The 24,462-nt window shown below is 39.0% G+C and overlaps 1 protein-coding gene across 3 annotated transcripts in view; it reads left to right on the top strand.

Annotated features, from left to right (window-relative positions):
* Macf1 (microtubule actin crosslinking factor 1) overlaps positions 1-24,462 on the top strand; it is a 221,715-nt gene that overhangs the window by 12,024 nt on the left and 185,229 nt on the right. For all 3 annotated transcript variants that reach the window (XM_076860679.2, XM_076860680.2, XM_076860681.2), the window contains exons 2-4: positions 473-562; positions 4,146-4,223; positions 8,484-8,576. In XM_076860679.2, the coding sequence (XP_076716794.1) occupies positions 473-562; positions 4,146-4,223; positions 8,484-8,576 (261 nt within the window). The remainder of the gene's footprint in view (positions 1-472; positions 563-4,145; positions 4,224-8,483; positions 8,577-24,462) is intronic.

The raw sequence follows: 24,462 nt of genomic DNA, 5'->3' as shown, positions 1-24,462 counted from the left end.
GCCATCTGATTACATTTTGACCCATAGTAATTCCTGAGATATTTGTGGATAATTAAGACTTCCCATTTCTTTTTTTTAATATTTTATTTTTTCGTTGTAGATGGACACAATATCTTTATTTTATTTTTATGTGGTGCTGAGGATTGAACCTAGGGCCCTGCACATGCTAGGCGAGCGCTCTACAGCTGAGCCACAACCCCAGCTCGACTTCCCATTTCTTTATCCACACTTTGTAGAATACTTTTCAGTGTTGCTTAGTGTATGTAATAATTTTGGCTTCAATTCAAAACACACATACACTTCTTTGGTAGCATTTCATATGTATTTTACCTCAACTGAGAATTCAGAATTTTATTTTTGCTTCCAGTTTCAAAATTTTTAATTTGTATTTACCTAGAACCAGAGATTCTGAGGTGGATAATAAAATGATTCCAGATCAAATAACAGTCAGTCTGTTCACTTTCTTTCACAGGTCCGCAAGCACATCAATGATTTGTATGAGGACCTGCGGGATGGCCATAACCTGATTTCTCTGTTGGAGGTACTCTCAGGCATCAAACTGGTGAGCTTCTCCTTTCTTGTTGAGTGCTGGGCAGTGGCCCAGGTGTTTGGAGTTTTTTTTTTTTTTTTTTTCCAGTTTATCTCACTTTCTCCCTTGGATGATTCATTGAGTCTCACAGATAGGGAGAGGTGCTGAAGTTGACGTCTGAGCATAGCCCTGGAGAGCAGCTCGTTTGGGCTTCTTGGATAATTAAATATGGCTGCCTTCTCCCAAACTGTTTTAAATATAGCTTGTGGGAAACACCTTCCTGTGTAAAGGCAGATCCTGACTACTGATCATTCTTACACTTGCTTTATTTTTGAGGGCTCAGAATAACTCATTTGTGGGCTCATTGTTTCATATATTTGAGCCTAATGGAAGCAAGTGCTCCCAGGTGGCTCACATTCTTTTTCTAGTGTCATAGACAATGCAGTTTTCATTCAGATAAGCCCAGGGTTGAATTTTGGAAACATCTGTTGGTAGAGAACCGAAGAGCGCCCAGCTCTAGTAGTCTGTGAATTCCACCCATTCACTGTCTTTGGTGATTTCTTAGTCATTGTTATGTTTAAAGAACAGACTTTGGCACATTAGATTTTACTGCTTCAGTGATATTTAGCTCCTTCTAGGATTGGGGCTTGGCTTCCCTTAGTTTTTTGTTTTGGTTTCCTTTTTTTTTTTCCCTGTAATGCAATTTTTTAATTATTATTTATCAATTTATCTATTTATTGAAGTATTGAGGATTGAATTCAGGACCGAGTTCATGCTAGGCAAGTGCTGTACCATAGGGCTACACCCCACCCCAATTTTATATTTTTAGTGGCCAAAATTGATAGAGGCTTTTATTGGCATAGTTTGCACATGTAATTCTAGTTCTCTTTTGGCCCTCATTTGCAAGTCTAATTAGTAATCAAAATTTCATTTTCATTGTGATGGACTTTATTCTTCACTTAAAATTAAATTTTGGACAATAGGCTGGTATATTTGATGAATTTATAGTGAATTTTATTGGAAAGTGGTCCCCTTTGGTAGCATTGCTTACAAAACAGATTAAAAAACTCCAATCTAATTTCTTTTCCTAATCTTTGAAAATTTACAGTTATTTGTGGAGATATTCATTGTATACCATCTTTTCACCAAAACCCACCCAGATATCTCTTTCACTGTAATTCTCATTGTTTCTTTGTCCCTTATTGAGAGGGTAGGTGGCAATGGAGAATTGAAGATGTGTTTTAACTTAAGGAATGTTTGGTGTTCCAGCTCTGATCTTGACTTAGTTTTGTAACTCTTTTGATGGTGGGGGAGGATATTTTTTTAAAATTTATTTTTACCTTTTTTTTTAAATGTTGCATTTATTTCCATTTCATCTTTGTGTTGTGAATTTCCTGTTCCTTTGTGTGTCTTTGCCTTGGTTGGTGGTCAAAGGAGCCAGCAGGGCTGAAGACCCTCCGTCTGGTGAGCATGCCCTCCTGGCGTCATACAAACAGCGAGGAGCAGGAGGAGGAAGATGATGATGATGTAGTAGGTCCTCCTGGGGGTGCTAGCATCCCAGCTGGCACTGCTGGCACTGCTGGCACTGCAGGGCCATCAGAGAGTCTGAGGTTCTCTAGGTCTCCAAGTAGCTCAGTCACCAGTTGCTGCCTTCTCTTTCCACTTGGGAATTTGGATCCCAAAGAAAGTGGCTGAAACTAATTATGCCTCTTGCCACTGTTAGATGATCCTGGAGTGGGAATTGTTTTGCTTAGCTGAGAATGGTTGGCACAAAAAGAATCCTGGTGTTTGGAGGTGTCAAGTCCCTTTGTGACCTGGAGACCCATAGCTTTCTGATGGCCTGTGTTGTCTGAATACACATTGCAGTCCAAATTGTGAAAAGTTTAGTTGACAGCATGACAGTTAATTAATTGCTCTCAGCTTCAGTCTAGACTAACTGGTACTGTCTTTCCACCTCTCTGGCCTCTAGGTTCTCACCATACACCATTCCATTTGTTTTCAAAACAGCCTGTTGTTTGCAAACTCACTGCATGGACATATTCTGGCCTTGGTCAATAATATCTTAGTTGCTGTAGAGGACAGAGATTTAACTTGCATGTTCTGAGACTACTTGTTTTGAGTGGAAGATACATTAGAAGTCAAGATTAGAATGTGTAGAAGAAGGTTGGTTTTTTTTTTTTCCCTCATAGATCCCAAATAATAACCCATAATCTTTCTCTAGAAATAGGGATTAGACAATATCCCAGTTCCCTGTCTTCTTAAAAGTCATATTTTGACTTCATTTAACTCTCTTTCCCATTCCTCAGAATCTTGTTTTGCGATCTCTGTCATGTTTTAAGCTGTCTGCACAATTAGTTTAGCTGAAGTGATTAAGAAGAGGTTCTTGCTAAAAAGATATTTCTTAAACCTTTGACTTAATAAGTTATCCTATTGCCCAGAGAGACCTCTGCATCTCTGTAGGTTATGCTATTTGGGGAATGTTGCTTGGAAGTATTGGAGGGTGCCTAGAGAGATACTTCAATCTTTATCTTCCCTTTTTGCAAAAGGAAACCTGGGGCAACATTACCTCTAGGCAGATACTCAGCACAGAGCCAACTTATATTTTTTTCAGCCTTTAATTAATACCAATTTGATATTTACAGATGAACTAGGAATTACCTAGTAAGTTTTAATCCTACTTTTAGTAAAATAAAAGCAACATTGGGAAGAGAGCAAAAGAAAATGTTTATTGGCAGATAGCCATTCTTGCACTACTCATTGGCAAACAGACTTTATTTATTTACTGTCCATAGGTAATAATTGATCCAGAGGTACCAGGTGGAGAGGACTTCTCTCCCTGGGCTGTATGACATATAAGATTGAGTATAGAAAAGAACTTTCTTTGGGTTAATTATGTGGAATAACCCTCACCATCAAGATTTTATTTGTTCTGGTTTTTTTTTTTTTTAAATATTTATTTTTTAGTGGACACAACATCTTTTGTTTGTATGTGGTGCTGAGGATCGAACCCGGGCCGCACGCATGCCAGGCGAGCGCGCTACCGCTTGAGCCATATCCCCAGCCCATATTTTGAATTTTTTTAAAAATGTTTTTTTTTGAGGATGTATAATGCCTTATTGCTTATAGTTAAGACATTGACTCACTCCAGTCAAGCTTCTTTGGCCAGGTTTGTAGTAAGGTTGGCTCCATCCACTACTGTGCAGTATGCAGTTAGGCCTTCTGTCTTTTCCCTTCAGGGTTTAACTGTGATTTTGGGAGCTACAGAGCTACAGTCTTTGTTCCCATTAACTTCACATACAGTGTCAAGCTGTGGCATATATGACCATGGAAGAACCTATAGAGAAGCTGCAGCACTGATTCAGCATTAGTGGTCAAACAGGATTGTGTGTTTGTGAGGTGCATAGTGGTGCACAAGGCATTTGGCGTGGGGTGGGGGCACACAAAGCCTGGTGAAACACACACAGGTTCTGCTTTTAAGGGTGCTTTAATGTAATCCTCCCACACCTGGCTTCAGCCATGAGGAATTCTTGAGTGATCTTTTATTCCTTGAAATGAAAGAGGAAGGAGTATGTGTGGGTAAATTAGTAAAATTAACATCCCTTTTCTTTATTTGCAGCCCCGGGAGAAGGGCAGGATGCGTTTTCACAGGCTACAAAATGTGCAGATTGCCCTGGACTTCCTAAAGCAGCGACAGGTAAGACCATCTCATGCTTTCCCCATTCTGCTGGGGAAAGTTGACATTGTATCTGAATTAAGAATGTTTGCATGCCACTAGTAAAAATGACAAATCTGACTGAGCCAATTCTGAGTCTTACCTTGCAATTTTATTGTGGTTGAATAAATTATTCAGTAGTCGTGACCTTCTTGAGAGGGACAGTGTTCGTGAACAAGAATACTAAAGATGGAACCCTGTGGGCCCACCATAATTGGGGCTCAAAATGAAGATGAAACTCAACCCAGCAAAGAAGATGGGAAAAAATGTGTAGCATCACAAAATACTACATTGTCATGGAAACAGAACAAGGGAATGACCTGAATGCTACATCAGGCCTGAGATAAAGGTCTTAGCTGTTACTCAGTAGTGGCTTAAAAAATTGGTTTTAATAAAGTACAAAATTGTAGCAGACCTAGGAGGGACAAAGAAGTTTTTTTCCTTTCCTAGAAAAGGAAGACAACATATTTTTAGATATAAGGAGAAGCCAGTGAAGAGAATAAGATTGAAAATGAAGGTGAGGAGATGAAGTCATAGAATATTAGCTGTAGGGGTACCTTATAGATCTACTTGTCAGTTTATTCATGTTATAGATAATGAGATTGAGATCTGGACAGCTGAATGACCTGCCCCAAACCATACCAGTTAGAGCAGACTTTAATTGGTAGTTCTCCTGACATGTGGGCTAGTGCATCTCCCCTGTCCATGCTGGGTTCTGCATACCTTCCTTCCTCCCATTGTTTCCTAATTGATGGAACCAAGTTCAGAAATTGAGGGATGAGAACCAGAACAGCTGTAAGGTGTGATTAACATTGGAAAGAAAAGAAAAGTGACTCTTGTTCTTAGATGTAGGGAGGACAGAAAAAAGGATGAAAATACAGAGATGGCTTGTGGTGGGGAGAAAGATGAATCAGGCAGCCAGAGGATTCATCTCCTTAGAGTGAGCTGTATGTAAGAGATTTTTTGGTAAAGCTGGGGTTGCCAAGCAACAGCAAGGGTCAACATGACATTAAATAGTTTGCATATTTTTGGATATTTTTGTTAGTCTTATCAGCAGTTCTTCTTAATTTGGGAAATTGCCTTTCTGTGTGCTTCCACAGTAATTTCTAAAATAACATTTATCACTTTATTGTTATTTCTCTCTCCCAATGAACTTTGTGAGGGCAGGAAACATGATTTTATTGAACATTGTAATTTGAGCACTCATCATAATGAATAGTCCCTAATTGACATTTAATAAAGTATTTATTGAAAATAATAAATTAAAAGTAGTAGAAGTGGAGGTTGCTGAAGCGTTTAGGGCACTAGCAGAAGCAGCTTTGAAATGTCTATGTGTGGGGTTAGAGGAGTCCTGAGGGGCCTTAATGGACAAAGTAAGAAGAATTGATTAGTGTGGGGTGCAGTGGCACATGCCTGTAATCCCAGCATTTTGGGAGGCTGAGGCAGGTGGATCTCGAGTTCAAAGCCAGCCTCAGCAAAAGTGCGGCACTGTCTCTAAATAAAATACAAAATAGGGCTGGGGATGTGACTTCTTCCCCCTTCATTTCTCCTCTTGCTCGCTTCTTCTATAGTTGAAGCAGGTACAGGAACAGGTTGAACCGTATACCCTCCACTAGCTGGAAATCTTGCTCATGCAGGAGCCTCAGTAGACCTAACCATCTTCTCCCTTCACTTAGCAGGGGTATCATCAATTCTAGGTGCAATTAATTTTCTTACAACAATCATCAATATAAAACCACCTGCTATATCTCAATATCAAACCCCCCTATTCGTGTGATCTGTACTAATTACAGCAGTACTATTACTCTTGTCTCTTCCAGTTCTTGCGGCAGGAATTACTATACTTCTTACAGATCGTAACCTTAATACCACATTTTTTGACCCTGCTGGAGGTGGGGATCCTATCTTTTATCAACATTTATTTTGATTCTTTGGACACCCTGAAGTTTACATTCTTATCCTCCCAGGATTTGGCATAATTCCCATATCGTAACATATTACTCAGGTAAAAAGGAACCATTCAGTTACATAGGAATAGTGTGAGCTATAATATCCATTGGCTTCCTTGGATTTATTGTATGAGCCCATCATATGTTTACCATTGGGATAGACGTAGATACCCGAGCTTACTTTACATCCGCAACCATGATTATTGCCATTCCTACAGGAGTAAAAGTTTTTAGCTGACTAGCAACCCTGCATGGAGGAAATATTAAATGATCACCAGCAATACTGTGAGCACTTGGCTTCATTTTTCTATTCACTGTAGGAGGCCTAACAGGAATTGTCTTAGCTAATTCTTCATTAGACATTGTTTTACACGACACATATTATGTCGTAGCCCACTTCCACTGTGTTTTATCAATAGGAGCTGTATTTGCCATTATAGGAGGATTTGTTCACTGATTCCCCCTTTTTTCTGGTTACACACTAAATGATATATGAGCTAAAATTCATTTTACTGTAATATTTGTTGGAGTAAATTTAACTTTCTTTCCTCAACATTTTTTAGGATTGTCAGGTATGCCACGTCGATACTCTGACTACCCAGATGCTTACACAGCATGAAATACTGTATCCTCCATAGGCTCATTTATTTCTCTTATAGCTGTTATAATTATAATTTTTATAATTTGAGAAGCATTTGCATCAAAACGAGAAGTTCTCACTGTAGAACTAACACCAACTAACTTAGAATGACTACATGGGTGCCCTCCGCCCTACCACACATGAAGAGCCTACTTACATTAAAGCTTAAATCAAGAAAGGGAAGAATCGAACTTCCTAAAACTAGTTTCAAGCTAGCCTCATAACCATTATGACTTTCTTCATGAGATATTAGTAAAATAATTACATAACTTTGTCAAAGTTAATTCATAGGTTAAATTCCTATATATCTCTATGGCATATCCACTCGAATTAGGATTTCAAGACGCCACATCTCCTATTATAGAAGAACTCTTACACTTTCATGACCATACTCTTATAATTGTTTTCTTAATTAGCTCTCTAGTCCTTTATATTATTTCATTAATATTAACTACAAAATTAACTCATACAAGTACTATAGATGCTCAAGAAGTAGAAACTATTTGAACTAATCTCCCCACTATTTTTCTTATTCTAATTGTTCTTCCTTCTCTACGTATTCTATATATAATAGACGAAATTAATGATCCATCCCTAACAGTAAAAACAATAGGCCACCAATGATATTGAAGTTACGAATACACAGACTAGAAGATCTAAATTTCGATTCTTACATAATTCCAACCTCAGACTTAGCCCCAGGAGACCTACGACTTCTAGAAGTTGATAATCGAGTCGTACTTCCAATAGAATTACCCGTACGAATGCTAATTTCATCTGAAGATGTTCTTCACTCCTGAGCAGTCTCATCTCTTAGATTAAAAACAGATGCAATTCCAGGTCCACTTAATCAAGCTACACTTACATCAACATGACCAGGACTCTATTATGGACAATGCTCCGAAATTTGTGGATCAAATCATAGCTTTATACCAATTGTCCTTGAACTAGTCCCGTTAAAACACTTTGAAAACTAATCCTCATCAATACTATAAATTCATTATGAAGCTATGATAAGCATCAACCTTTTAAGTTGAAGATTAGGAGTTAAATCTCCTCATAATGAAATGCCCCAACTAGATACATCTACATGATTTATTACAATTTTATCAATAATTCTAGCCCTTTTCTTTATATTCCAACTTAAAATTTCAAACCTTTCTTATCTATCCAATCCTTCCCCCAAAGTGCTCCCGAGTTCAATCCCCAGTACACCCCCTCTCCCCACCAAAAAATAAGCTAAATATATACCATATGACCCAGTATTCCTACTCCCCAAAACTTGCCTTACAGAAATGAAACCAAATGTTCCCACAAAATCTTGTATGTGAATGTTGGAGCTTTATTCATAATTGCCCCAATCTGGAAACAACCCATAAGTCCTTCAGTGGATGAATAAGCACATGATAGTATGTCTATACAATGGAATACTTTAGGAGTACAACAGGGTTTAACTACAAAGCAGGGGCAGCACAAGGGACTTTTGGGGGGCATAATAGAACTGTTTTGTGTAATGGTTACATGAATCTGCATATGTGTTAACTCATAGAATCTTGTACCAAAAAATAAATTAACTATATGTCAATAATGAAAATATGTAAAAATAAAATCAAAAAGTCTCAGCTCTGAGACTGATTTTTCTTTCTTTTTCAGGTGAAGCTAGTGAATATTCGCAATGATGACATCACAGATGGCAATCCCAAACTGACTCTGGGCCTGATCTGGACCATTATTTTGCACTTCCAGGTAGAGTCTATGAAGTTTGGGGTTCCTGTTGCTTGGTTTGGACACAGCCTAGAAAGTTGCACTACCTTCTGAGGCAGAATGGAGGTGTCCTTCTCTGTGGGTAGGAGTTGGAAGGAGAGTTAAGATTGGCTTGGAGACAAGCTTTACCCTAGAATTTTCTAATTATTTGCATGATGAAGTGGAGGAATTTTTCACCAATTTGTGGTTTGGCCTATCCTTGGCAGTCTGGTTATTAGAAGTCTATTTGTTCAGCTAAGTAAAAAAAAAAAAAAAAAATTTAAGGGACTCAGAATATGAGGTGGGGAGAGATGTTGGTTTTATACTTTATTTATTTATTTTTTTGTAGTTGTAGGTGGACAGAATGCCTTTATTTTTATGTGGTGCTGAGGATCGAACCCAGTGCCTCATGTATGCTAGGCAAGCGCTCTGCCACTAAGCTACAGCCCCAGCCCCTTGATACTTTAGAGAAGTGGCAAAGAGGTGCCTAATCCTGCTTGGATATAGACTTTTCATTATCTCTAATGATCTTTGAACAAATCTGGTTAAATGTAGCACCTTAGTAGCTAGGTTTGTACATGTGCTTGTAAGCACAGCCTCATAGTACATCCACAAACAGTGGTCATTTGGCCTTCCTGTTGCTCTTCCGTCCTAAAATGAGAAATACTTTTAAAGTCTGAGTTGCTACTGGAAAAGAAAGCTCAGTTGTTTTTTTGTTTTTTGTTTTTGTTTGTTTGTTTGTTTTTTAAAGAACATCACTATTTTTATAAACAGACTTCTTTTAAGTTACTCTAAGCCTGACTAATCAAAGTAATTTCTCAGAAAGCTCTCCAATACCCCAATTGCTACACACTAAGGTGATGGATTAAAGGGAGCACTCCTTCAGTAGTTGGGAAAAGGCTAGTGAATAATTTAAGGTACTGACTCCCAACAGTGCTGCCAATGTGACCCCCTATTTAGAGAGTTACTGCCACCTTCTGGTTGAAGGCAGAACAGCAGGTGTCTCAATTCCTAAGACGCTAAAGAACATTCTGAGAACAGTTTTGTTTCTTGGTGTTCTGGTTTGGAGCCAGTGCTATCACTCTTCAGCATGGTTAGGGTTAGAAATGTGTGAATGTATTTTTATGGAATCACAGCGTGTCTTCAGGCAGGCTTTACATATATGCAGAACCAGGAAGATGAAGTTGATGAATGTGCCCTGGCAGGATGGGAACACAAATTTTATTGGGCTTTCATGGAGGACTAGAGTTACCCCCTTGGATTTCTTTTCTGTTTGTTTGTTTGTTACTGGGATTGAATCAAAGGGCATTTTGCTGAGCTACATCCATAGTTCGTCCATCCGTCTGTCTGTCTATCTATCTATTTATTTATTTGCAGGGACTTGCTAAGTTGCCCAGGCTAGCCTCAAATTTGCATCCAAGTTGCTAGAATTATATGCATGTGCCACCATACCTGACACTCTCTCGGAATTCTTTTTTTTCTTTCTTTCTTTTTCAAAAGGACATTTCTTTTTCTTTCTTTTTATTTTAAAGGCATTTATTTTTTATTTATTTTTATGTAGTGCTGAGGGTTGAACCTAGTGCCTCACATGTGCCAGGCAAATGCTCTACTACTGAGCTACTGCCCCAGCCCCCTCCCTTGGAATTCTTTGTTGTTGTTGTTCTAATTAGTTACACATGACACTAGGATGCATTTTGACACATTATTCATAATGGAATATAACTTCTCATTCTTCTGGTTGTACATGATATAGAGTTACTCTGGTGGTGTAATTATATATGCACATAGGGTAATAATGTCCATTTCATTCTACTTCCTTCTCCTTTACCCCTTCCCCTCCTTTTAGTCCTTCTGTCTAATCCAAGGTACATCTATTTCTCCCTACCTCATCTCCCCATTGTGAATTAGCATTCTCATATCAGAGAAAACATTTGACCTTTAGTTCTTTTTTTTTTTAACTTGTTTTAATTAGTTACACATGACAGTACCTTGACATATCTGTACCTGAGTACACAGGTTGCAGAATCACATTGGTCATGCATTCACATATGTACACACAGTAATAATAATGTCTGTTTCATTCTACTTCGATCTTTAGTTCTTTGTGATTGGCTTATTTCACTAAGCATAATTTTCTTCAGCTGCATCCATTTATTGGCAAATGCCACAATTTCATTCTTCTTTAAAGCTGAATAATATTTCATTGTGTATATATAACACATTTTTTTATCCATTCATCTGTTAAAGGGTACCTAGGTTGGTTCATAGTTTAGCTATTGTGAATTGAGCTACTATAAACATTGATGTGGCTATGTCACTGTAGTATGGAATGGAACCACCATTTGACCCAGTTATCCCCCTCCCTTGGAATTTTTATCAATAGAGGAGAGTTTTTTAAATTAATTTTTTTTCTTTTGGCCATACTGGGCATGAACCCAGGAATGCTGTACCACTGAGCTATGGTGCCAATAATTTAAATTTTTTTTCACTTTGAGATAGGGTCTCACTGAGTTGCCAAGGCTGGCCTCAAACTCCATCCTTCTGCCTCAGACTCCTGAGTTGTTGGGTTTACAGGGGTGGGTGTGCCACCACACCTGGTGTGAGGAGGGTTTTTTTGTTTGTTTGTTTGTTTATTGGCCATAAACCTGCCCTCACTGTGAGTAACCAAGTTATTCTCCTACCCATGAGGTGATATCCACTGTATTTCTGTTTACCCTGATGACAACTAAGGGCCCATAGAATGAATGCTGAATCAGTTAATTACAACTTTTCTGTGGCAGAGAGGTGGGGGTAGTGGTGTGGTTTTTTTCCTAAACAGCTCCATCAGTAAATTTTTTTTCTCTCTCTCTCATTAAAAATTTTGTTATGGGGCTGGTATGGTATATCTCTGTGGTAGAATGCTTGCCCAGCATGCTCCAGTCCCTGGGGTCAATCCCTAGCACCACCAAGGAAAAATAATGGCTATGAAAAAATTCAAACATTCGTAAAACTAGAGGAATTAGTTTTACAAAGAACTACCATGTATCACTGACCTAGCTCAATAATTATTAACTCATAGTAATTAAGTATTATTTCATCTAAATCCTGATCCATTTCTCAAATCTCAGCTGGTTATTTTGAAGAAAATCCCAGACCTCACATAATTTCATCTGTAAATATTTTAGTGTGTATTTGAAAGAAACAGACTCTTTATCTAAGCAATATCATACCCTAAAAATTAATACTTTCATAAAATTATCAAATATTCAGATATTCCTAATTGCCTCTTTAAAACAATTAGTTTTGGGTTTGGATCAGAATCTGAACACAGTTTATCTGTTGTGTTATATTTTTCTCCTTTTCCCCCTTACAGTTAGTTAAAGAAATAAGGTCTGTGTCTTAGAACGTTTATTAAGATCTGTGAGATATCTCCTAAAACTGCCCTCCATCCATTCCTGTGTTGTAATTCCCAGAAAATGGTGGTTTACTGTAGCCCCAGTGCCTAGTTTCCAGGTTAAATTTATTTGCAAGGCTGTGGTATGCTGTGCTTTTGTGAGTGCTGTCAGGTTGCTCATTGTTGCACATCAGAATGTATATAATATCTCTTGTCTTTTTTTGGGGGGATGTTAAGATTGGTAACTAGGTTCAGGTGTTATTAATCGGATCCATTCATCCTATGTTCCCTATTAATGATACATCTAATAGTTTTAGTAGCTACTGATCATCATTTCTAGTTCCATTATTTTATTAGAATTTGAAAAACAGTGATATACAAATTCTGTTAATCCTTTTTCATTATTTAGTAGGAATACTTCTGTAAGGAAGAACTTTACCTCATCAGCTACCCTGAGGGATAGTTCCGATGGGAAAGCCAAAACAAATGAATCTATCTTTCCTTCTAGTTAGTGTTTAGAATAATTAGTTGACTCCCTAAGATTCTCCAAAGGTAACCAATGAAAGTTTCTGTATTGATCTTTTTTTAAAAAATACTTTTTAGTTGTGGATGGATACAATACCTTTATTTATTTATCTGTATGTGGTGCTGAGGATCGAACCCAAGGCCTCATACAAGCTAGGTGAGCGCTCCCCAATGAGCCACAGCCTTGAACTTTGTTTTTTTTAGTGCCTCTACAACTCACAGATTTTTAACAGACCCAATATGTTCCAATCAAATATTTATCATTCTTCCTGATACTCAAATAGCTGTGTCTTTGTCCAGTATGAGCTTTTCAAGTTAACTCTGAATCTTTTGGCATGACCTTATAACTCTTTGATTTCCTTTATTTCTTGTGTGATGAGATGTCCCAAACTCTTTTTGTGTATTTCATGTCTCAAGCCTGAAATTCTGAATTTCTCCAAGGAACCATTTCCTTATTTTTTACCACAATCTGAGTGCTGCCAGGTTCTGCTCATCGTTTCTGGGCTTTTGTGTATGTGTATGTGCAGAGCTAGAGAATACTTGTATATATCTCTTTTTAAAAAATAATGAATTTATAGTGATATTTCTGATTAAAATGTAGGATTCCAGGGATTTATTTAACTTCTTTGACTTTATATTATTCTTTTTCCCCCTAAACTGAAATTCTTTATTTTAACAACAATAATGTAATTATTTCCTTTCCATCCACACACAGTCATAAATATTGTATATAATCAACATGAATATCAGTGTTACAATTAACAATATGTACGTAGAGTTTTACAATTCTTTGCAGTTCTTTTGTCCTTAAAACATTTTAAAGTCATTCGAAATAATTTCTCTGTTTTGTTAAACCAACAATTCAGTAAACAAGTAGGTTCAGTTATATTCATTTGCTTTCAGTCTTTAGGGATTGCTTTTTTCCCTTTTGTTTTATTTACACTATGTAATCATTTACATTGTTCCAAAGGGAAATTTAAAAAAGTGAATACAGCCGGGTGTGGTGGAGCATGACTGTAATCCCAGCGGCTCTGGAGGCTGAGGCAGGAGGATCATAAGTTCAAAGCCAGCCTCAGCAAAAGCAAGGTGCTAAGCAACTCAGTGAGACCCTATCTCTAAATAAAATACAAAATAGGGCTGGGATGTGGCTTAGTGGCAGAGTGCTTCTGAGTTCAATCCCTGATTACCCCGCCAGACACCCCCCAAAAATACAAAATGGATTCAGAGATCTAACTTTCATCTCTGCCCCCTCTACTGTTTTTTTTCCTTTCTCTATATAGTTTTTTTTTTTTTTTTTTGTAGTTGTAGATGGATGGCACACCTGTATTTTATTTTTTATGTGGCGCTGAGGATTGAACCCAGTGCCTCACACATGTGAGGCAAGCACTCTGCCACTGAGCTACAGCCCCAGCCCATTGGTTGTTTGAAAACACCTTTTAGTTATTATTCTGTTGATGGTTTATTTTAGAAAAATGCATTTTTATACAACTTAATTTTTTCATAGCTACAAGAACTTCACTAAGATATAATTTATATTCCATAAGATTGACCCATTTTAATTATTTAATTCATTGCTTTTTATGAACTGTGTAACCATCACCAGAATCCAGTTTTGGGATATTTTCATCATCCCAGTAAAATCCCTCTTGTCCATTTACAGTTATTCCCCACTTCCATCACTAGCGTCAGGTAACCACTAATCCATTTTCTACCTTTTTAGTTTTCTCTATTCTGGCATTTCATATAAATGGAATCATATGATTTGTGATCTTTTATATCTGACTTCTTCCACTTAGCATAACATTTTCGAGTTTCATTCATGTTGTAGCATGTATCAGTACTTCATTTCTTTTCATTGCTGAATAGTGTTCTGTTGTATGGATATATATTTTGTTAGTCTCTTCAGGAGTTGATGGACATTTGTTTTTTTGGGGGGGTACTATTATAAATAATGTTTATGAATATTTTTATAACAGTCTTTATGTTAATGTATGTTTTCATTTCTCTTGTGCACATATCTATTAGCCGTTCTCACCTAGCTCACATGCTATATAATGCCAAACAAATCTGGAGTAGAGCTGTCAAATGTTAGGAGATCAGTAAAATAGTCATTATAGCCAGTTTCTGTTGTTAGTGGTGAAGATGTAGAAGAAGGTTGTGCATGCAGATGTAGTGGTGGTTGTCATCTCAAGGGAATAGGGTGGTCTGGTTCCAAAATAAAAATTTGCTACTACTCCTGAGACTGGTGGTTTATGGTGTCTAAAATGCTTTAATTATATGCTAAATGGTAGGGTTTCTCTTTTATTTTAAATTTTTACTTATGAAAAGCTCATATACTTTTCTAAGTATGTGATCATGGTATGTATATTCATCTTCACAATTAAACAGATTTGTGGGGGATGTACTAAGGGTTGAACTCAGGTCACTTTACCACTGAGCTATATCCCAAACCTTTTAAAATTTTTATTTTGAAACATCTAAGTTGCCAAAGTTGGCCTCAAACTTGTGAACCTCCTGCCTAAGCTTCTCAAGTCACTGGGGATGACAGATGTGCACTACCACACCTGCCTCTAAAGGATATTATCAATCCTTTGTAGTCAGACATTAGTTTTCCAACTTGCAAAAGTATTTTTTAAATATTTATTTAATTTATTTATTTATATGTGGTACTAAGGATTGAACCCAGGGCCTCACACATGCTAGGCAAGCACTCTACTGCTGAGCCACACCCCCAGCCCCCGCAAAAGTATTTTTTGTTTGTTTGGTTGTTTTGTTTTGTTTTGTTTGTACTGGGGACTGAATCCAGTGGTGCTTAACTACTAAGCCACATCTCTAGTCCTTTTTTTGTTTGTTTGTTTTGGATACAGGTCTTGCTAAATTGCTTAGGACCTCCATAAGTTGCTGAGGCTTGCCTTGAACTTGTGATCTTCCTACCTTAGTCTCCCCAGTGGCTGTGATTAAAGGTGTGTGCCACTGCACCCTGCTCAAATATTGGTTAAATACAAATGTATATTTAGCATTCTGAGCTTTAGGAAAAAAATTCAAAGAGTTCAGATAAAGGGTAGTCTTAACTGGTTGGGCTTGAGGTCTGTATTTTTGTGCGCTATGACATTTAGTGGTTGGCATATAGATGGGATGTCATTCGTGTTTGTGGAGTAAATGAATGAATTCTTTTGCTCCAACTCTCTCTATGGAAAATTTGAGGGTAATAAATGGTAAACTGGAAAAAGTCAAAGGAAAAGCCATGAAGAGCAGGTATACCCCAAATCAGTTTTCCTAGAAGGCAGCAGGCCATGTGTTTAGAGCCCAGGCTAGATGAGAAAAATTTCCAGGGAAAAGTTCTATGATCAGTGTTAATTTAGGAAAAAATATAGAAGCAACCCATAAGAAGGGAAAACAAGCTCCCAAACTTTGGATCTCGGAATATATATCTACTTTTCTTAGAGACCAGTTAAGAAAAAAGAGTGTATTATATATTAAGGTTCCCCTGAGGGCTGGGGATCTCTTAACTTTTATCTTGGAAATTAATGGGAAGTAAAGGGAATTACTGTAGGTCAGGCATTGAGCTAAGTACTTTATAGACATTATTTCATTAGTTCTCTCTACCATCCCATTAAGTAGGTGGTAGTAACCACATTTTACAGGTAAGGAAACTGAATCACCTACTAAATTGGTTAAACTACTTAGCGTCTAAGAATTTGAACTTAATTCCATGCTACTGAAGTCTCTGTTCCTGTCCTAGACCAGTTTTTCTCCAGAGCAGGAGGAAATGAGGGCCTAATGTGCCTGGCATATGCAGAAATTTACAAAAGATGAGGCTCACAGAAGTAGATATGCTAGGCTTCTCAGAACCTTTACAGCAGTAGTAGTCATATTAAGCTACCTAGTCTCTAGCCTGAGATGATCAGTGTTAAGAATTTGGTTTGCTTGTTATTTCATTTAAAAAATTCATGTTTAGGCCTTGGAGTTTCCAGGTGTGGGGGCATATGCCTGCAATTCCAGCAACTTGGAAGGCTGAGGCAGGAGGATTGCAAATTTGAGGCCAGCCTCTGCAACTTAGTGAAGCCGTGTCTCAAAAGTAAATGAAAGGGGTGGGGATGTAACTCAGTGGTAAATTGCTCCTAGGTTCAATCCCTAGTTTAAAAAAAAAAAGTTTCCTAGTTCCCATTTTCTTCATTGAAGGTAGCTGCTGAGAGGACTTCATGTTGTAATGTCAGGAGCTTTGTTAATTAAGTGATTTGCTGTCCTGAGTTTTCATGCCCTTTTCCATTTCTTGCTATAGTTTATGATGACCATTAGAAGGCGCTGCAGCTTTGCCATCAGCCATCAGGGAAAGGCTTGAAAAGTGCCTTTCTGCTGTAGTCTGCTAGCCCATGGTCAGCCTCAGAAGGTGCTGCTTAGGGAGCTGTTGCTTTAGGCCTTCTCAAGCTTTCCTATTGAGGAGGACATAGTTTAAGTGTGCTGGAAAGGTGGCTAGGGCTGTGCTGCTACAACCTTTAGGGCTTACACAGAGCCAGGCTGACTGCTTCCTTCTGCTGCTTGGTCTGGATCTTTGTGGTATAGAATAAACAACTGCAGCCAAGTATGGTGGTGCACCTGTAGTCCCATCTATTTTTTTTTTTTTTTTTTAAGAGAGAGGGAGAGAGAGAGAGAGAGAATTTTTAATATTTATCTTTTAGTTTTTCGTGGACACAATATCTCTGTTTGTATGTGGTGTTGAGGATCGAACCCGGGCCGCACACATGCCAGGTGAGCGCGCCACCGCTCGAGCTACATCCCCAGCCCAGTCCCATCTACTTTGGAGACTGAGGCAGGAGTATTACTTGCAGCCAGGATTAAAAAAAAAAAAAAAAAAAAAGTTGGGCTTGGGGTTGCAGCTCAGTGGTAGAGCACTTGCCTAGCATGTATACAGCCCTGGGTTCCATCCCCAGCCCTACAGAGGGTGGGGGCAGGAACAAAGAATAGGCAAGAAGCAAACAACCTCTTCCACTCAATTCAGGGCCCTTTAAGTTGTAGTGTTTTCTAATCTGTCAGATACTATACAGACCAAATCAGGGTGGAATAATCTAATTGCTATCACAGGGTGATTTTAAGTCCAACTTTTCAAATCGAGTGGACTTCCTTCCTTGTTGCAGTTTGAGAAAAAAATCACTTGTGCCTCCTGTCAGTAGTTTCTTTCTCCCAACTGGCAGCTTTCTCCCAAGTATTGCCTCTTTTTTGCAGAGTCCAGGCACCAGTTCAAAATGATAGGGGATCTTTCTATTTTATTCAACCAAGTACAGAAGGTGACGTAACATACATGGTGTCGAAATGAAAAGTCTCAGGCAAAAGTGGCTTTGTAACTTACTTGGTATTTAACCTTGGGCACATCAGTCACCTTTCTTGAACCTCAGTTTCTTTACCTGTAAAACATTAAATGATAATTTTGACCTCACATAGTTACTGTGACAATTAAATGAGATAATCCATGTATGTAGCTTCATATAGTGACTGGCATATAACAGGTATGCAAAAAAATGTTATTAGTGACAACAACCCCATAAATGATTACTGCTGAATGTTTCTGTCATATATTTATTGGAGTTCTCTGTTGTATCTTGAAACAATATCTTTTCCATCGAGTTTTCGCATATACTCAAAATCAATTTCCAGATGTTATTGGCCTACAGAATTAACAGATTTTTCCCCTCCATTTTTAGGGAAAAGGAGGGAAGTAAATGCTACATGAGACTAGATGTTTAAAACCTGTGTTCCTTTTTTTCACTGTGTGCAGTAGGCTCTAGTTTCTCTTTGGGTTAAAATTTGATTAAAATAATTGTATTCTGACCTGAAGAAATGGAGAATTTGTCTATCTTTTGTGATATTTTCCTTTACTGGATACGTTGGTGCAACTATTAAAATCTATTTCATTTTGTAGTTTGGGAGCCATAATTGTAGCTTCCCCAGCCCTGGCTCTCCTTGGCCCTTCCCTCCCCTGGCTGGTTGGTACCAGCTGAGCTGGCTTGCTATTTCCCTCTTTGATATTGTTCTCCTCCTCCTCCTTCCTCCACGTTACCTCTCTTCCTTTCCCCTCCCTTTTCCATTTACTCTTACATTTCCCCCTCCTCCTCACCCTCCCCAATTTCCCCCCTCCCCTTGTTTCTAGCTCCTTTTTGCTTTCTGTTTGTGTTACTGAGGGCAGTGTTCCAATTACCTCATATTTGGAGAGAGGAAGCTGCAGCCAATCCGGTTTCTGTCTGCTTTTAGGTCAAGTGATTTCTGAACTGCAGTGAGATGCTTTGAATTTGTCTTGTTGCAGCTCTGAGCCTGTAAGATGGCTGTCTGAATCGGCAGCAGCAGCGGCTGGAAGAGACGAGAGAGGCGCGGAGGGAGGGAGAAAGAATTGGAGGGATTGCCGGCATAGTGCATGTTTTTAAATGTGCATAAATCCGATGAAGCCAAGGTTGGGATTTCTCTGGGATCCCAAGACTGGCTTAACTGCATTTTTGCTGAGATCAGGAGCAGAAAGAAATGGGAAATTCACTGGGGTGTGTTAAGGGGCCGAAAGAGTCAATAGCTGTTCCTGAGAAGGCTCCGGTATCTCCTAAGAAAAGGGTTCGGTTCAAAAGGAAGTGGAGGGGGAAGAAAATCACCACTCCAGAAGCATCTCACGAGGAAGAACCTTTGGAAGGAACTGGAGTCATTAAAGAGACTGAAACCTTAACGAAGTTAACAGCCAGTCTTGGAAAAGAGGACAGAGTGGGAGGGGTAGAGTGTCTCCCCTCAGACATTTTGCTGCGTGAGGACTCAGCCCCCAACTCACAGGTGGGTGATCAGGGGATGATAGTACAGGTGAAGGAGAGATTCCAAGGGGAGATCCAGACTGCTCATCTTTTGTTAGAGAATGAGTCATCAGTTGCTAGAGGGGTCTGGGATTCCCTGGAAGAGGGGATGACTGTCATTGCTCACCTGCTTGATAACCCAGCTGAAAGGAACTGTGAGAAGTCAGTGAGCCAACTGGTGGAATTTCCGAGGACAGCATCCTGCAGCAGCAGGGCTGTGCTTCTTCCTTTGCAAGGAGAGATTGCGGTGGAGAGAGGAGGTGCTCAGCTTGGATTTCGGTGCAGCACTTTGCCTGGGACAGACTACCCTACTGACACAAGAAATCAAGACCAACTTTCAGAGGGCTGGAGTGTGGGTGGAGGAACCAAGAGTATTTTGGGTGTCCCTCAGACAGGTTCCTGGAATGCCAAATGTTCTGTTCCTTCCTCACCACTGGACCAGTCGGGAGGCCCTAGGCACATAGAGCCTGCCCGTTTGGGTTTGGTGCACCTGCAGGGTCCCAAACTGCCTGCTTCTCAGAGTGATTTATCCATCAGTGGCATAACTATGAGCATTTTGCCTTCGTCTTCTGGCTATGGCAGTGATGGGCTGCACTTACATGGGATCCAACCTAAAGATACGGAACCTGAAAAGAGCTCCACATCCTTCTCAGAAGAGGAAGCCACCCTTTCTGTGGAAGCAAGCCACAATCCATCATGGGGTCTGGAGGAGGTAGGTGGGCATGTTGAAGGGGTAATCAAACCCCAGTTTGGATTCCTGGCCCTAAAACCTACTAAGATGAAATGTGGTAAGCAGTGATGATCCTGGTGCTTCTCAAACTCACCCCCTTGTGGGGTTCTGTGAGTTGGCGACTTCCAGGGCTTGGCAAGAAGAATCTATTTTGAGTCTGTCCCTTGATGCTTGAAATCAAATCTTGTTGTCTCTGGGGAATCCCAGCTTCTGTGTAGCAATGAAGCACAATTTCTCTAGCTATCTGGTGGGTGTATCTTTCAAGGTGCAAAGCTAGATAATCCTTGTCCTCAGGGCATGCTGTTTGCCAGCTTTAGGAAGTTATGGAATAACACAGGGAATGACAACTGAATCTCTGAGATGAATGTGGAGAGGGGTGAGGGATGTTGAAGGGGTGTGAGGCAGCTGTCTTCAGAATGCTTGCTTTTCTTCCTGAAAAGTGTTGTTCTTACTAGAGCTGGTGCAATCCCCTCCCGAGGAGAAGCATCTAAAGACAGCCCTCATTCAGTGTTTGTGTGAGAGGAGAGCGCTCATCTTCCTTTGGTTCCTAATTCCAGGATTAGAGGAGAGGGCATGGACTTGTCCAGGGATCATCTGAGAGACAGACAGAGGTAGGTTAGGGTAAGTTGAAGATTTAAGACTAGAAAAAGTTTGTTTAGTGATTGAACTTGTTCAGGGCTCTAGCATGTTTTATTTGTGAAGTTTGTAGGTGAGGGTTGTAGTTGCTGTGAATGTTTCTAAGGGTCAAGACTAAGTGAGAGTTCAAAGATATGAACACTGAGATAAGGACTCAGCAAGACCCTGGTGGCATGTCTGGCATGTGGATGTTGAAGTTACAGTTTACTCGTGGCTGAGGAACTTTTATTGGCATGTTGGTCTCTGTAGTAGAGTAAATAAAATTTTTCAGATCTCAAAGCAGCAAGAGGTAGAAGGTGAAGTAGGACACTTTCCTTGGGTAGCCTGTGGGCAGGTGATACTATATAGCTGCCCTGATGTGGCTGTGGTCTACCTGCTTGTCACAACAGCATGAAGCTAAGGATAGACACACATTTTAAGCTGATGTGTGCTTAGAATTTCCTCTTTAGGGAGAGATTCTTCCATAGGATAGGCCCATCTCAGTGCCATTTGTTAGAGTTTGGAGATTTCCAGCAGTGTGAAGAAAAGGTGGCCATTGAAATGTATCTGTTATATGAATGGGTAAGAGCCTCTGTGGGGCTCAATAAAAATGGGTATCTGTGTAAGTACAAACCTGTATTATGGGTAAGAGGGAAGACAAACTATTGGGATGAGGTGTACAGTATTTGGATTTCATATGGTAAGAGGGAATGTCAAATTCACCGTGTTTAGTTGTTTATTTACTTATTTATTGTAGTGCTGGATATCAGATCCAGGGCCTCAAGCATGTTAGGCAAGTGAGCTATACCCCTAGTCCTCCAAAGTCAACTTTTATCTTTGTATGGAACAGATGTTGGGGATAAAATTAACTGCTGAACTGGTTTCTCTCTTAATATCACTGCCACTGAACTTGATATTCTGGAATCATCATAATATTATAGGATGCATGCTCATAATTGAGTGAGATTTTTAGAAAGTTTGGAGTGGAAAATATTAGGCTCTCTTAGATAACAGACTATAGGTAGCAATGTATGGGAAGAAAATTTCTGCATCACTCTGTGAGGAATCTTTACAGATTGGTGGGAAAATCCTTTGAACCATAATCTGTAGTTTGACAGGATCAACAGTTGTGTGACATGGTTCAGTGTGTGAGTCAAGTTGGTACTGGACATTTTCTGGGCAGCCAAGCTTGCAGTGCAGACACAGCCAAACTATGGAGATACAGCCAAGGATGAAAAAAACTAAGTAATTGAATCTCAGTGCAGATACCTGCATGTTTCTGAAGCTCTGTGTTTATCATGTGATATAAGGACTATGGAGTGATCATCTTATAAGACGTAAGTAACTTTTCAGGATAAGTGTAAAATTCCTTCAGAGTGAAAGTCCTTATATCCAGTGGACCCAAACCCTCATAGGAGGAACTGTATCTTCAGGGAACTACTTTTCTTACTAGTAGGCTACTGACAGGCTTTGAAGACAGCAGCATCCAGAGGACAGAGGGCAGCATGTTCTGACACTGCATGTGAGTTGAGACTCATGGCGAGCCTGGAGTCGGAGCTCCCTCTGCAGAGGATGGGAACATGGGGCAGACATGAGAGGAGCAGCTCCTTCCTAAACAGAAGCATGCGTGCAATTAAGCAATGTTAATTTTGTTGCTTGTTTTGTTTTTAATATGTTGAAGTAGTGACCCTCCTCCTCAGAAAATAATTCATACTGCAGAGTGGTGACTGTCCTTGCCCTAACTTGAGGTACGCTCTCTCTCCTGTTGATTAGTTTAGGGCATGTTGATGGGAGTGGGACCAGACTATAGCTAGACATATAAGTTGTTTGGTGGGTTTTGGAGTTATTTGGGATGGATACACACACACACACACACACACACACACACACACACACATTATATATATATTTTTAAAAATTTTTTTTGTACCAGAATTGAACTCAGGGGCATTCAATCACTGAGCCACATCCACAGCCCTATGTTGTATTTTTATTAAGAGACAGGGTCTCACTGAGTTGCTTAGCACCCTGCCTCAGCCTCCCAAGGACATTGGTACAGAGTTAAAATTCTGTACCAAGCTGCTGGGATTACAGGTGTGTGCCACTGCTCCTGGTTTCTTTAGGATATCGAGAAACAGTAGCTGGTTCTAATTCTTGCCAAGTGTGAGTTTTGAATAATAAAAGATAAGTTGGTCTTCTTTCCTGTTCATCTGGTGCAGTTGATACATCCCTTGTCAGGAAATAGTTAATGCAGAACAAAATGACAGAGGGCAGCTGACAAAAATGGCTTTCAGAATGATAAATAGACTCGGATTTGGAGCAGGGTGGGAAAGACTAATAGCAGTTACACTTTGATGTCACATAAAGGCCTTCTCTGGCCCATTCTTTTTCTCAAGATTCCATACTCCCAGCTGCCATCAATAAGCATAATACCTGGCTCATTTAAACGAAATTTGTTGACAATCCCTTCCTCTTTCCCATCTTGGCTCCTAGCACCAATCTCCTGCCACACTGTTGGTGGATCCCATTGACTTAAGAATTTTAACTCTATACCAATGTCCTTGCTACATACCTTAGATAAATAGTCCCATTTCTACTCTGTAATTATAGGGAAAGTGTTTTACTAATATTGGCTTTGCATTGTGAGATGAAAGCAAACTAACCATGAAGTGCTGTAGAAATAAAACTTACTTTTAGAGCTTTGTTCAAGAAAGGATTTTGTTTCTTTTTTCAAAGAATTTTACTTAATCAAAAATATTACTGAAGAATCATTATTTTTAGGTGTAATAGTAGTATTGTGGTTATGTTAAAAAATAGAGGGTGCTTATCATTTAGAGTTAGCCACTGAAATGTTCATAGAAGAAATAATATGTGTGGGATTTGCTTCATAAAAATAGGCCATGGTGAAGTGGGTAGAGTGTGGATGAAGCAAGATAGCTGAGTTGATAGTGGTTAAAAATGCGGGATGTGTACATGGGGCTTATTATATGTTCTGTCTTATATATGGGGCTTATTATATATATATATATATATATATATATATATATATGTACATGGGGCTTATTATATATTCTTTCTATTATATATATTTCAGGTGAGAAGTTAAGAAAAACAAATTGTATAAAAACAAATGCAATAGGGGCTGGGGTTGTGGCTCAGCAATAGAGTGCTCCCCTAGCATGGGCAAGGCCCTAGGTTCAATCCTTAGCAACACATAAAAATAAATTAATTAAAGGTATTGTATCCACTACAACTAAAAAATAAATATTAAAAAAACCCAAATGTAATAATAATGTTAGAATTATTATATAATGCATATACTGAAAAAAGGTTGATATCCAGAATGCATTAAGTGTTGTATAGATAAAATGGCCAAGAGTGTAGAGACAGATTGGCTGGATTTGAATCCCTGTTCTGCCACTGACTTTCAGGGTACCTTGGGCAAGTTACTTCTCTGTGCCACAGTTTCCTCATTTGTAAACTGAGGGTAAGAGTAGTTGATAATTTATAAGATTATTGTGAGAATTATATGAACTAATACAAGCACAATTAATGTTACTCATTAAAATTATTATTTAAAGGATTTACAAATAAACAAGAAAAAGATAGATACCCTTGTGGAAAATAGGGTAAAGCCAAGAAATAAGCAGTTCATGAAAAAAGGAAACTCAGAAGCCTCGTACACTTAAGAAGGCTTTCACTACTCACAGGGATCTAAAAGTCCAAACAACAAGCAGATACTATTTTATACCCATAAGACTGGAGGAAAAATAAAAAGTCTGAAAATACAGCAAGGATAAGTTTGCCAATATTTAGTAGAATTGA

Source organism: Callospermophilus lateralis, chromosome 7, assembly GCF_048772815.1.
Source record: "Callospermophilus lateralis isolate mCalLat2 chromosome 7, mCalLat2.hap1, whole genome shotgun sequence".
Taxonomy (NCBI): Eukaryota; Metazoa; Chordata; class Mammalia; order Rodentia; family Sciuridae; genus Callospermophilus; species Callospermophilus lateralis.
Note: the sequence above shows the minus strand (reverse complement) of the source record. Positions and strands in the feature narration are given on the sequence as shown.